At 46.9% G+C, this 14,340-nt stretch overlaps 1 protein-coding gene across 1 annotated transcript; it reads right to left on the reverse strand.

Annotated features, from left to right (window-relative positions):
- Positions 1-1,812: 1,812 nt before the first annotated feature.
- Positions 1,813-14,133, reverse strand: TNFRSF13B (TNF receptor superfamily member 13B). Its single transcript, XM_081888860.1, has 5 exons — positions 13,861-14,133; positions 10,656-10,776; positions 8,203-8,319; positions 7,306-7,533; positions 1,813-3,884 (listed from the first exon to the last, which is right to left on the reverse strand). Exons 2-5 carry the CDS (start codon positions 10,759-10,761, stop codon positions 3,613-3,615), a joined length of 723 nt encoding a protein of 240 aa, XP_081744986.1. The 5' UTR covers positions 10,762-10,776; positions 13,861-14,133; the 3' UTR covers positions 1,813-3,612.
- Between the last annotated feature and the right edge of the window lie 207 nt (positions 14,134-14,340).

Below are 14,340 nucleotides of genomic sequence, written 5' to 3' on the forward strand. Positions count from 1 at the left end.
CTTACCTCCTGGAATCCTTTAAAAAGCCATAGCTCTTTAAAGTGGTTTGATGCTGCTTTAAATGTATGGTGCGAGTGTGACCCAATGTCAAATATAACATGGAAGAAGGAGAACTATTTGTCATCTTCCAATGGGTCACTATTTGTCATCTTCCAGTGGGTCACAGGGACGCAGGTGGCGCTGTGGGTAAAACCTCAGTGCCTAGGCCTTGCCGATCGTATGGTCAGTGGTTCGAATCCCCGTGGCGGGGTGAGCTCCCGTCTTTCGGTCCCAGCTCCTGCCCACCTAGCAGTCCGAAAGCACCCCTAAGTGCAAGTAGATAAATAGGTACCGCTTTATAGCGGGAAGGTAAACGGCGTTTCCGTGTGCGGCACTGGTGCTGGCTCGCCAGAGCAGCTTCGTCACGCTGGCCACGTGACCCGGAAGTGTCTGCAGACATTGCTGGCTCCCGGCCTCTTAAGTGAGATGAGCGCACAACCCTAGAGTCGGACAGGACTGGCCCGTATGGGCAGGGGTACCTTTACCTTTAATGGGTCACTTTAGCGAGATCATCAAAAAAACCCACAACACCCTTAAAATATATTGTGCAATCCCTTTTTTTATAAGCATGTTTTAATTAATTTGAGGTTACCTTTTGGCCTTTTATGTTCCAACTCTTCTGTTTCGGTTGTGCTTTTCAAATGCAGGTGGTGGGGAAGAGATGTGGTTTAGCTCAGTCTCTTCCAACCCCCCAACCCCCCAGTTTATCATTATTTTGAAAGCACTCCTTGACAACAAGCCATGCCCATTTGAAATTTGGACAATACAGGCTGCATTGTATCTTTTAGCATCATGGGCTTCTCCTTCCAGCCCGCCGCACAGTGAGCGCTGGAAGAAAGAGTTGCCATCCTAACATCCGCTCACATGCATGGGCAGTGCTATTGCTCCCGTTGCCTGGTAACTAGGAGGAGGCCTGCCCGAGGGCGAGCGGATGCTGAATTAAATAGCATCTCGGGTCGGTCGGTCTCAACGCTACTTTCTGCTTGCTGTCAGGGGCAGGCTGGGAATGGGCTTTATTTACAACTGATGGATCAACTTGTCTTTGTTCTGCTGCGGAGCATTTCAGTCCAAAGAAACCGTACGTAGTTGGTGGTGTGCTGGTGGTGACTGGGGCGTGGCCCGCTTTCGACCATAAAATCCACTCCTGTTTACTATAATGAACTTCCAAGTATTGGAAGCGATTTACATGTGTTGACAGTCTCAATATATGTGGAGGGATTTGTGTTTGCTGGGGCTCCTACCCCAGTCAAGAAAGGAAGCCATAGAAGACTGGATCGATAAGGGGGGGGCAAGCATTTTACCCTTTGCTTTCCAGCTGTGTGTTCATTCTAAATCTCCTCCCTGGGGTGCGGGGTTGGGACAAAGTGATACAGGGATCCACATCTTTCCTTGCCGTGGCTGGAACCAGCTCTCCACACACACCCCTCTCCTAGAACTTGCAGAGAAATGAAGAAGGCACAGATGCAGCCTGAGACTGTGTGGGAAAGACCCTGGAGAGGAGGATTCCTAGGTGATGCTGAGAAAGCAAGGGGCCTTTGGTCCTCTCGACTGCCGTGTGGGAGCAAGACCTACTGGGAAGAGTTGGTGAGATCGCTAGGCCTACGCTGTTTTCGGTTTCTTGAATAAAGAGTTGACTTCACTGAGACCATGTTTTTCTTTGCTGACTTTGGCTCCTGACAATTAAAATAAATAATCTCCCATCAGTCCCAGCCAATATGGACAGGGAGGGTGGGAGCAGTTGTGCTAAAACACCTGAAAGATTACGAGTTTCCCATTTTTGGGGGGGGGCGCTCCTTCCCCAGTGGCTGGGAATACCAGATGCTGGGAACACCATAGAGTGGGGTTGTACTCATGACCTGCTTGTAGACTTTCGATTGAGGCATCAGGCTGGCCACTGAGAACAGGCTGCCGGACTAAATAGGCCTTTGGCCTGATTCAGCAGGGATCTTCTCAATGTTCCTACGTCTCTGTACTTCATAAGCTGCTTTTTGGAGGGCAAGGAAAGGCGTTTGCTTGTGAAGCTATACTCATCTGCCTCTGACATGATGTTTTTGCTCTAACTCCCCAGCTGCTTTCCACCGCCTCTCGAAAAAGCGTTTGAGATTGTTGAGCCTTTGCAGTGATCGTAGCTCTCTACACTCACAAAACATTTCAAATAGGCATGCCTAACTGGGCCCCGGTGCAAAGTGTTGTGCAACCATTTCCCTGGGAATCTGCCTATCCAGTAGGTTTCTTAGGCTTTAGCACGAAATCTAGGGAGATGTAGACCAAGGGATGCCCGAGTACAGGAAAACCTTCTATGGCAAAATGACTCAGGGCTGATGTACTTTTTAGGATGGCGAGAAGCCTGCCATGTAGCTGTGATGGGATTTATTAGCAGTCCTATTGAAGCTGGCTCATTTCATGCCACTCTTTAGGGAAAGTTTTTTTTTTTTTAAGCCTTTCAGCTTCAGAGCTAAGCATGCAGAATTTGCAAGTGAGTGCCATTGAAATCATAGAATCGTGGAAGGAACCCCAAGGGTGTTATCGACTGGTTGGACGCCGAGGAGCCAGCTGGGGAACCCCCAAGGGTAGAAGGCTCAGTCTGGGGATTGGTGGTGGGATGTTAATGAGTGGTCAGAGGGAGAAGACGGGGAGGAGGTGGTGTCAGAAGCTGAAGAGCTAACAGGGTTTAGTGAGATGGGAGAGTCTGTGGCAGAGAGAAGTCCAGATGCAGAAATGGAAGCGGAAGCAGGAAAGGAGGGAGACAAGAGGCAGAGATCAGTCTGGCTGGCGAGGAAGCCAGGTTGCCTCCCCCTCCTGCTGCGACAAGCTCCCCTCTTCCATGGTCTCCCAGAACCAAGAGAGGTGTGAAGTGGGAGGAGCAAAGGCAGGCATGCCTGCAGAGTCTCAGATTGCTTAGGGAAATGATTAAATGAGGAGGGGAACCATGTTCACTACTTTGAGGAAAAAGTGGTGTGTAAAATAAACACTGCAGGCATATCTGATTTTTATATACCTGTGAATGATTGCTGTGGCACGTATTGCAGAGAGTAAGGCATGTTTATTTGAAATTGGGGTCAGTAGAAACATGATCTTTCATTCAAGTGCTCTAAACACTTTTCCTATTCCTGTGAACAGACAAAGAATTAGACTTTCTTCACTAGATACTAGTTTTTGTTTTTGTTTTGAAAGAAAGGCAATGAAGGGCTTTCCCCCTGGGATGTCATGCCCACTGCTGATCTAGAACATGTGCAGAGAGGAGAGCAGGGAAAGACTTCCTAACTGTTAATGTAAGTAGCAGGTATTGTCAAGAGAGAAGACTAGGCTGCAAAACTCTTATTTCTGAAGCCCTGGCTTTCTATATGCGGGGAGGTCTTTCCAAGGGGGTTAGAATTCAGACATGCAAATCGCTGCCACCTGCAGTCCTGAAGTGGCGGAGTCCAGGAATTGTTTTACCTGGCGGATTCTGCAGTTTGTGTAAGGAGGCCTTCCCAGGGGAATTGTATAGAGGAAGAACCTGGAAAATTCACGCAGCTTTGCTCTAGTGTGGAGGGGCGGCTATGGTCCTGTAGTATCTCATTGCCCGGTATCTCAATTCACCTGCATCTTTTCTTGCGAGGGAGAGCAGATAATTTGGAAGTGCCCATCTTCAGCGGTAGGAATGGTTCCCGTACTCCCTGTGCCAGCAGTCCCTGCCATGACGGGACTCCCTTCCATCCCAGCTTGGTAAGTCCTGTGACACGCCCTGGTTTCTTGAACAGCAGGACTTGCTTCAGGGAAGCAGAAGCCGCAGGTTTCAATGGGCTCTGGTGTCTGGCTGCCGCTGGATCCGCTCCCCGCGCTCCCTGCTTCCATTAGACACTCTGAAATATAAGCCCATGTGCATTAAAGTGGGAGTCTTCCCAGAAGCTGCCAGTGTGGTGTGGCAGACAGTATCAGGTAAGGAGCATGAAGACACGAGTTCAAATCTCAACTCAGGCATGAAAATCACTGCATGAGGTTTGGGCCTTTATTTATCCAGGCCAAGTGTTCCTACTTTCCGGGGACGGTCCCAGATTTACAGAAGCCATCCTGGTTTCTGGTTTTATCCCGGAATGTTCCACTTTTCCTTAGGACGTCCCTATTTTGCATCAGGGAAATTTTGGAGGTTATGGGTCCCTATTTTCATTGGAGAAATTTTGGAGGGTATGTAGTTCTGCCAAGGAGATAACTAACTATACAACCTTTAGAAGACATTTGAAGGCAGCCCTGTACAGGGAAGGATTTTTTTTTTTGAAGGCAGCCCTGTACAGGGAAGGATTTTTTTTAATGTTTTTTTTTAAATGTTTAATGTTTTATTAGGTTTTTATATATGTTGGGAGTCCAGAGTGGCTGGAGCAACCCTGTCAGATGGGTGGGGTATTAATAATAATAATAATAATAATAATAATAATAATAATAATAATAATGTTATTAAATAGGACATCCCCATTTTCATTGGAGAAATGTTGGAGGGTTATGTTTATCCATTATATTTATAATCCATGCAGAAGGCAATAAAGCTGGGCATTTGCTGAGGCCTCCACAGCACAACAAAGTGGAATGGATGGCACAATGCACAAAGGGTATCTGAGGAGGCTGGGAAAGGCGTGAGAGAATTATTGGGTTGCTGTGAGGTTTGGGGGGCAGAATAGAATCTTGCACACTGTCCTGAGCTTAAGAGGCATACTTTTCACTGCTTGGGGTACATCTGTTGGTTTTATGCCAGTTTTAACTGCTTCGCATGCCCTCCCAAGTGTCCCTATTTTCCAGGGACAGGCCAGGAATTACAAAAGCCATCCCTGCTTCTGATTTGATCCTGAAATGCCCCTATTTCCCCCATCAATCTCTTTCCCGCTTGGGAGAGCCCTTGCCCCTTCACAGGGAAGGAAGAATTAATGTCAAAGCCTAACCCTGTAGAGTACATACTAGTGTCATTCTTTTTTAGCTGCGCAGCTGGGACCTGTAATAAAATGTTGTAGTGTGAAGGCTCTTTTTTGAGGAGGGTGTTCCTTCCCTTTCTTGCGCTGCTGCAAACCAGGGGTTTCTACCAGTCCCCAAACTCCCTCTTGTGCATGAGCAATGCTGTTTTGACTACATAAATAATGGCACCCCCAGCCTGAGCCTTTCTCTCCCCCATCACTGTAATTTTTAAAAGTAATAAAATAAAAGTGGAGGGGAGATAAAGGGGTGGTTGTTGCAGCGACCTGTGGCATAGCCTACTTGTGGAATCTTTCCTTCCAGTTGAAGACCAGTGTGGTATAGCCCTTGAGAGTGTCAGACTGGGATCTGGGAGACCAGGGTTCAAGTCCCCACTCAGCCACAAAGCTCACGGGCTGACCTTGGGCCAGTCATTATCTCTCGAGACTAAGCTATCCCGCAATCTTGCGGGAATATGATTGGCAAGGGGCAGGGGGGGGAGAGAACCATGAACGCTCCCTTGGACCTCCTTGGAGAAAAAAGAGGCTGTGAATGCAGTAAATAGCAATGCCATAGAGAAAAGACAAATGCATTACGGGGGGAAAGGCCTCTACGAGGCTGAAAATGTAAATGAGAAGAGGCAGTGGCATGGTGCTAGGTTTGCCAAGCTTCCAGGCCTCACTCTGGCTCCCTGCAGGTGGCAAGTGGAGCGCTGGCATCAGAGTGCATTTAATAGTATTAAGAAGACTGTGTATGTGTATGCATATTGCAAGCTTCTGCCCAGCGGGAACCGACTGTGGATGTGAGTCTGGATGTGTGTTGGCTGCCTTCTTCCATCTTTCCCTCCCAATTAACCTCCATCTCCAAGGTTCACCGATGTGACACCACCAGTGGCTGCTTCTAGATCTCAGGTTTGTGCTCTGGAATCTCAGGGTCTGGGATGCTCCTGGCCTGGCAACCCTACACAAGGCAAGCCACCGTTGAGTGAGGAATCCAGCAGCCTACGAAGCCTGAATTTTGCTTTGGGAAAGGTTCCAAGTCCTGGTGGCAAAGACACACTTGAACATTGTAGACCAGGGAGGTCTGAGGAGATGGGGTGTGGGCTAGGGACGTTTTTTGGTGGTGAGTGTGTGCTTTGGAGATGGGAGTGTGGGGCTTCCATTATCTTCATGGTTTCCTGCAAAGTCCCCCTGGCCTAACAGAAGCAGGAAACAAGCGAGCATGTTTTTAAGCGGGTTAAATAATTTATACAGTTTTTCTTGGCACAGGAGTGTGTGTGTGTGTTTAGGGCTGTCCTCTATTGAAAGAGATTTGTTTGATTTCTCATAGGCACTTGATCACGTAAACTAGTGAAATACATAAATCCACATATGGGTAAACAATTATAAAGGGCGGGGGAGCCAAATTATTATTTTTTTGGTGGGGGGAGAGTGTTAGTGCCTGCCAGAACAGATGAAAGCATTCTCTGTCCTGTGTATGTCACATTTTTGGGGCAAATATTAAACGTTTCAAAAAATTAAATTAATGCCAGCTTTTCTATTAATCTAATAGATTAATTTACTGTGGGTTACATTATTAGACCAGAAGAGTTTACTGTGGCATAAACACAACCTTTGATAAAGCAGAATGCTGAGGTCTGAAAGTAGACTGTGCTCCTTTAGACTTCAGTGGGGAATTGTAGTTTTTAACATTCTTCAGACAAACCTCACTGCAGTTAAGAGTTCTAACTCAGCCAACTTTACGCTCTGCTTTTCCTCTTGCAGGGAAAGCTTAAAAAAAATAAAATAGGAGGAGCATATACCAATGTGATCGCCACACCTACTTATCTAATGTGTACAGTCCTCCCCACCACCTGATTCATTTTATTTTATTTTATTTATCTTGACAAAGTAATAATCATAAATAATAAGAATAAAAATGTGCACCCCACCACTGAGACCATTCCATTGTAACTATCCAACCTCCTAAACTTCAACACCTCTTGTGATGGTTTAACCCCTTTCTGTTTTAACAGTACAAATTCTACAAACGCCCTCCTTATCTCCTCAAAATCATTCCTCCTGCATAGTCCACCATCTTACCTTAATGGCACATGTTAATTTATCATTAATAGCTATATCCCACACCTCTATACCATTCTTCCATTTTATATTCTGCTGCCCCTTCCACTTCCTAGCTATAATAACTCGTGCAACTGTCAATAAATTTGTGAGCGAGTCCTTTCTTGCCTCTCACCACCTGATTCTGATGCATCTGTAGATCTGACCCGATTCTATGCTGGACAATGTAGATTCTGCGTTTGGGGTGGGTTGAGAAATCTGAACTCAAATGATAGAAAGCATTTACCTTTGGGGCTGTCATTTCCTTTCCGGCAAGCGATGGTACCGGCTTGGCAGATCGCCGCATCCACCCATTTCCTAAAGTGAACCCAAGTCAACAGCAAGGAGAAGAGCAGAGTACACAGGCAGATGCCCAAGACCATGTAGATGACCATCCGCTGGTCACAAGCACTGTCCATCTTGCACTGGACACCCTGGAGAGCAGCCACTGCTGGTAAGGTAGGTGTAGCATCCTCTGAAAGTCAATGGAGGGGCAACGAGGTCAACAGCTGCTTATCTAGCGGGAATCCTCCATGGAGCTTTGGTCAACATCCTGTGTACAGTGCCTAACGCAGGGATCAGGAACCTTTACCAGCCCAATGGCCACATTCTGTGCTGGGAAACCTTCCGAGAGCCACGGGCCAGTGGTGGACAGGGCCAGAGGCAAAAGCTAAATCTTACTTTGTACACACACATTACACTATTCCCCACCCCCAATCTGCCTGGTGTGTTGGCACATCCGCCGTACACGCTATACCTTTAAAGAATTCTGCGCACTGTAGTTTCCCCCTCACAGAGTTACAATTCCCAGCAACCCTTAACAAACTACAGTTCCCAGAATTCTTTGAGGGGAAGGATGTGCCTCAAATGTGCTTTAAAGCCATAGTGTACACTGGATCTTAGCAGCAGCATAGAATTCTGTCCTTTATCCCCCAACGTTTTGGTTTATACAGGTATCCTCTGACACAGAAGCTCTGTAATCTAATTCTGGAGTGTTGCGTCTGGGCGGGGAGTTGAGCTGTATTTACACTCTGAGAGGGAACGCTCTCTCTATATGCCTGGAGGTATCATCTGGGGCTGAGAATCCAGTGAGGAAAACCCTGCTTTCCAGCTCTAATGTGGCCCATTCATCCCAGGCGCTTACTTTTGCAAAAAGGGTTGCATTCCCTGGGGTGCTGCCCACAGATAGCAACACAACTGAAGCACTGCCTCAGGAGCCAATCGTAGTAGAAGCCCTCATGTTTGCTGCAGTCCATGGAACCTGAGGAGACAAAACAGGGTTTGCATCCATTGTATTAAATAAATAACGAGCGAGATGCTCCAGTCACGAGTCAGCATTTTCTCCGGTCCAATCTTGGGCCCGCCTGCAGTTCATTGGCTACCGGCTCATGTTGCCATGGGAACAGCAGCATCCTTGAGGTTGGCGAAAGCTGGAAGAGGGATTGCTCTCCTCTCGCCACTGAACTGCTGGAGCATCTGGCTTGCCAGCCGGTTCACCTTATTCCGCGAAGCTTTTTGCACCTATTGCCAGCTGTTAAATCAGCCTGCATCTACCAAGCATGGCTGACGCGCACTTCAGATGTTGCAAAGCGCTTGTTGTCAGAAATAAGTGGTGATAAATAGGGATCGTGATTATTTTTACGGGCTTCATAAATTAGCTCATTATAATATTTTGTTGTGACGGGGATGGGGGAGTCTGTGGCACTCCCAATGCGGTTAGACTCCAGCTGCTGTCAACCCCAGCCTTCATGGTCAGGGATGATAATAGCTGTAGTTCAAGATACATGGAGAGTCGCAGATTCGACATCCCTCTTCGTAAATGATCTCCGTAACCCATGCCAATTCCAATTAGGGTTGCAGCTATATTCAATTAGCCATTAGACCGATTGATTAAAACCTTTTCAAACAAAGAAAATATGCTTCTTGCTCTGGAAATTATTATTGAATTGCATTTACAGGCCACCTTTCCTTCAAGGGGAGATGCGTGGTTCTTCGCCGCCTCCTTGAATCTTACAACAACCCTGTGAAGCTGGTTAGGCTGGTTAGTGACTGACCCAAGGTCGATGTCATGGACTGGCTGGGCACTGAGGAGTAGTGGGAGCTACCATCTGGGGAACCCCCAAGAGACAAAGGCTCCGATCCCCGAGATTGGTGGTGGGACGACAATGAGTGGTCACAAAGAAGAAGAAGAAGAAGAAGAAGAGTTTGGATTTGATATCCCGCTTTATCACTCCCCTTCAGGAGTCTCAAAGCGGCTAACATTCTCCTTTCCCTTCCTCAACAAACACTCTGTGAGGTGAGTGGGGCTGAGAGACTTCAGAGAAGTGTGACTGGCCCAAGGTCACCCAGCAGCTGCAGGTGGAGGAGCAGGGAAGCGAACCCGGTTCCCCAGATTACGAATCTACCGCTCTCAACCACTACACCACACTGGAGAAGAGGGAGAAGACTGGGAGGATGAGGTATTGGAAACTGAAGAGGTAACAGGGCTTAGTGAGCTGGGGGAGCCTGTGACAGAGCAAAGTCCAGAAGCAGAAGCTGACTCAGGAGAGTAGGCCAAGAGTCAGAGATGAATCAGGCTGGTGAAGAGTTATGGGTGTCTCCCGCTCCTGCTGCGACAAGCTCCCTTTGGAAAGTATGTTGACCAAGGCTGAGCACCACTGGCAACATCTGGTGGACTCTGGAAGAGGACTCTGATGAAAACACCCCCTCTCCAACCCTAGAGCTTCTTTCCTACTTGGTGGAGCTCCCTATTTGAAGGGCTGTCCTGTCCAAGTCTGGCCAAACGATAAATACTAGAGTTGTCAAATCAGGAGTATCCCAAACCCTGAGGTTTCACATCCCAAACCTCTGAGCTAGGGTGGCTCCTGGTAATGTCACAGGATGGGCCCTGGAGATGGAAGTTAATTGGGGGGGCAGTAGTTCCCCACCTCCGAGTATGCTACAATTTGTAGCTGGCTCCTGCTGGGCTTTGTAAGCTTGCAAGCTGCATGTAAGTCTTCTTAATAATATGTATTATTATTAAAGGGACTTTTGTCCACCTGGAGATTCACCTCCATCTGACATCTACAGGGGGCCAGGCACACCTGGAGACTTCAGGTCAGACTGGAGGTCTGGCAACACCAATAAATACCCTTTAGAAAGGAGGGCAAGGGCCCTTTCAGCTTCCCATCAAAGATTAGTAGCACCTGAACAGCAAGCTGTGCAAAACACACAGCTCACTTGGCTGCCCATTTCCCCAGGACAGAGAAATGCAATATTAAATCATAGTCACACATTTTTCATTTAAGCTTACAAATTAACATACTCATTTTTTGTGCAGACTTTATGCAAATGAACATCCTCTTTTCTCTCTCTCTTTTTTTTTTACAAAAAAAATTATACCACCATTTTTCCAGGAAAGCGAGCCAGGAGCTGGGAGAGGTTATCTTTCTCTGGGACCATCAAGGGCTATTTCTGAGCTGCCATTGCAAGGGGAATGCAGCAATTGATGTCAGCGGATCTGATTCCAGGATCTGGGAGCAGCATGGTTGAAAAGAGGCACGCAAATATTGCAACTTTAAAAAAAAAAAAAACAGCACATGTTCCCAGGACACTCACTGCAGGCATCGGCACATCCTTGAAATGGGCGCGGGTGACATGTGACATTGCAGGATACACACTTTTGCAAGAGCTCGTCCAAGAACTCATCCTTTGCACACAGCATGGCAACCCAGGAAGACTGGAAATAGAGAGGGGTAGAGTGAAAATCCCACTGAAGGGTCAATGGCGCCAGGCTCTGCAAAAGGGGAACTGGGGGACCACAAAGAAGGGTACCAGGGGTGGGTTTCTCTTAGCCCACAATCTCACCATACAGTAGTATCTCGGGTTAAGTACTTAATTCGTTCCGGAGGTCCGTTCTTAACCTGAAACTGTTCTTAAACTGAAGCACCACTTTAGCTAATGGGGTCTCCTGCTGCTGCCGTGCCGCTGGAGCACGGTTTCTGTTCTCATCCTGAAGCAAAGTTCTTAACCCGAGGTAATATTCTGAATTAGCAGAGTCTGTAACCTGAAGCATATGTAACCCGAGGTACCGCTGTACATTTAAAGCAGTATCATATCACTTTAAAGAGTCATAGCTTCCCCCCAAATAATTCTGGAGTTGTGGTTTGTTAAGGGTGCCAAGAGTCATTAGGAAACTCTTCTCTCCCTCCTCAGAATTGCCAAAGTGGATTAACAATCAACCCTCTTCACAGGAAACTCTGAGAACTGTAGCTCTAGGGAGGGGAACAGGGGCCTCCTAAAATGTCTCAGAACCCTTAATGAACTACTGATCCCAGAATTCCTTGAGGGAAGCCATGGCTGTTTAAAGTGACGTGGTACTGCTATAAAGGCATGTCATGAATGTGGCCTTAGTTCTCTCTTCTTCTTTTTTTCAATCTTAAATTTCAATCTCCAGCATCCTGTTCTCACAGTGGCCAACATAGGAGCTAACTCCTAGGGGCTGTGGTCCCTTTGCTTCCCTGCCCATAACCATAGCTGTCAACTTTTCCCTTTTCTTGCGAGGAATCCTATTCGGAATAAGGGAATTTCCCTTTAAAAAAGGGGAAAGTTGACAGCTATGCCATGAACTATCTGAGAGGGCCTTGGACCCCCAAAGTTGATGGGCACTGGCATTCAAATGCTGTGTGTGTGTACGTGTGTGCGTGTCTTGTGGTTGATCATGTGGTGACGGGCTTAACTGGGCCCCCCAATGTTTTGTTCAAGTTGGCACCCCTGCTGGCCAGCCACATGCCCATGGACAGCCTAAAAGCAGGACCTGAACCTCTCTCCCCCCCTCCCAGCTGTTTCCAGTCACTGGCATTCATAAGAATCCTCCCAAGCAGCTCTTGATACTATTCATGGGCTTGCCTAAGCCTGTTTCAAATCCATCCAACTTGGTGACCCATCACTGCTTATTTGGGGAGCAAATTCTGTAGTTTAACTCTGTGGTTTGTGAAGAAGGAATCACTGAAGAGTTGGAAGGGAGCCTGCGGGTTATCCAGCAGAACACCATGCAATGCAGGAATTTCTGTTGTCTGTCCTGTGTCTTCCAACATTCTGCTTCATTGGGTCCCCAAAGGTCTACCATTTTGAGGAAGAAGAACTACTTCTCTGTGCTATGTATAATTTTATGCACTTCTATCATGCCCAAAATGCTATAATCTGTCCTCACAGGGGAGTCGCTTCATCCCCCTTGATAATTTGGGTTGTCCTTCTCTGAACCTTTGGGGGAGGTAAAGGTAAAGGGACCCCTGATCATTAGGTCCAGTCATGAACAACTCTGGGGTTGCGGCACTCATCTCGCTTTAGTGGCCAAGGGAGCCGACGTTTGTCTGCAGACAGTTTTTCTGGGTCATGTGGCCAGCATGACTAAGCTGCTTCTGGCAAAACCAGAGCAGTGCACAGAAACGCCGTTTACCTTCCCGCCGGAGTGGTACTTATTTATCTACTTGCACTTTGATGTGCTTTCGAACTGCTAGGTTGGCAGGAGCTGGGACCGAGCAACGGGAGCTCACCCCGTTGCAGGGATTCGAACCGCCGACATTCCAACTGGCAAGCCCTAGGCTCAGTGGTTTAGACCACAGCGCCACCCGCATTCCAAGGCTCCAAACCGGAGGTGGAGCCCAGAGCCTATGACAGGCAGAACCAACGAATTCCCCATCATCACCCTTGCTTATTTCTACAAGGGGCAACGTTGAGACTTAGCTGACAGTTTATAATGAAGAATGGAAACCCTTTTTGGAATACCTGAGAAAGAACTGTAGTCAAATGAATTTTGAAAGGGTTTGAATTATGAGCAGCGGATTAAGAAGGGCAATAAGTGTAACAGAGGAAATATGTTATTAGAGTTTGACATAAAATGCAGCAGATTATGGGTGGGAACAAAAACACCACAGTAAGGTAAGGGTGGGAAGCCACTCTGCTTATTTTGAAATAAAAATGTATGCTGAATTTGAAGTTAATGTGTTTTAAGTTTTCAAAATGGAATAAAACGTATTAGAAATAGGGGGGGGAGAGAGAGACTTAGCTGATACTACGATCCTCTGGAGTGGTTGCAAGTAAGAGGGTTGACTGACGCTGGTGGGGCAGTGCCCCCCCCCATCTGCCCCAATGGTCAAAGCACCCCTGAATGCTGGACAATACATTGAGGCCAGTGAAAAAGGATTGTGGCAAAGGAAAGTGATACATTTTTTTAACCTAATTTCCCAAGGAGAGTCTTTGGACTCCATACTAGTTGTTTGCCCTACACGTACCTTTGGAAAACCAAAAATTTATAGAAGACGCAGCAATGGTTATATTTTCTCTCTTTCGAACAGTTGTTAGAGCCTGCATCAGATGGCTTCTCCAAGCTCATTCTCCTGTGGTGCTTTCATTGAAAAACTGGCACTGTTAACTGTCTCTGCACTGTGACAATTTCAGCTTCAATACGCCCTCCTGTGGTCGGATCTAGTTGTTGCCATGGCATGGCAACGCTTTCTTCTGTGGCAAATGCCAGAATGTGATTAAGGATGTGTGGCTCTGGCTATTTCCATTCTGTGCTGCCATTCCCTCCCCACCCCCACCCCACGATATACATTTAAAGCAGCAGCATATGACCTTAAAGCAGGGTTGCCTTATTTCAAGAAGAGGCTAACATCCATCTGATATTATCAGATGGAGAAGCCATATGATGCAGGCTCTTACAACCTCAAAAGTTGTTGAGCTTTATTTAGGAACACCCCAAAGTTGTTGAGCTCTTTTAAACAAAAACGCCAAAAAACCTGCAATTTTTCAATTGACTTGCCTAAGATCCAGGACAATGTGTCACTTTCCCCAGACGTCAATTCCACCTTTGAAAGCCCGGACGTATGGCAGTCCTGTTTAAATAGTCAGGAGATATCTGGCATTCCTTTTTGTGGAAATGATCCTGCAAGTAGAAAACAAACACAGAAGCAGGGTGGGATCCAGCCTCCTTCAGGAAGGGCAACATGCAAGGAGCGGAGACTTTTCAGAAGTTTGAACCGTCTGTGCGCCAATCTCTTGTGAGAAAGAGGGCTGCTGTGTCTGTTAGTGATTTTTCAGCACCAAAGACTTTGTTTTTGTCTTCTCAGATCTTTTAGCATCTCAAATATCTTTTAACACAATTGATGTCATCCCTCCCCCCCCCCCCGGAATTACAGAATTACGGCAATTCTACCAGTTTTAGGTTTTAGCATATGTTTTGTTATGCTATATCTATCTCTCTATCTATCATCTATATCTATCTATCTATCATCATCATCTA

Source organism: Podarcis melisellensis (assembly GCF_964234715.1).
Source record: "Podarcis melisellensis genome assembly, chromosome: 14".
NCBI lineage: Eukaryota > Metazoa > Chordata > Lepidosauria > Squamata > Lacertidae > Podarcis > Podarcis melisellensis.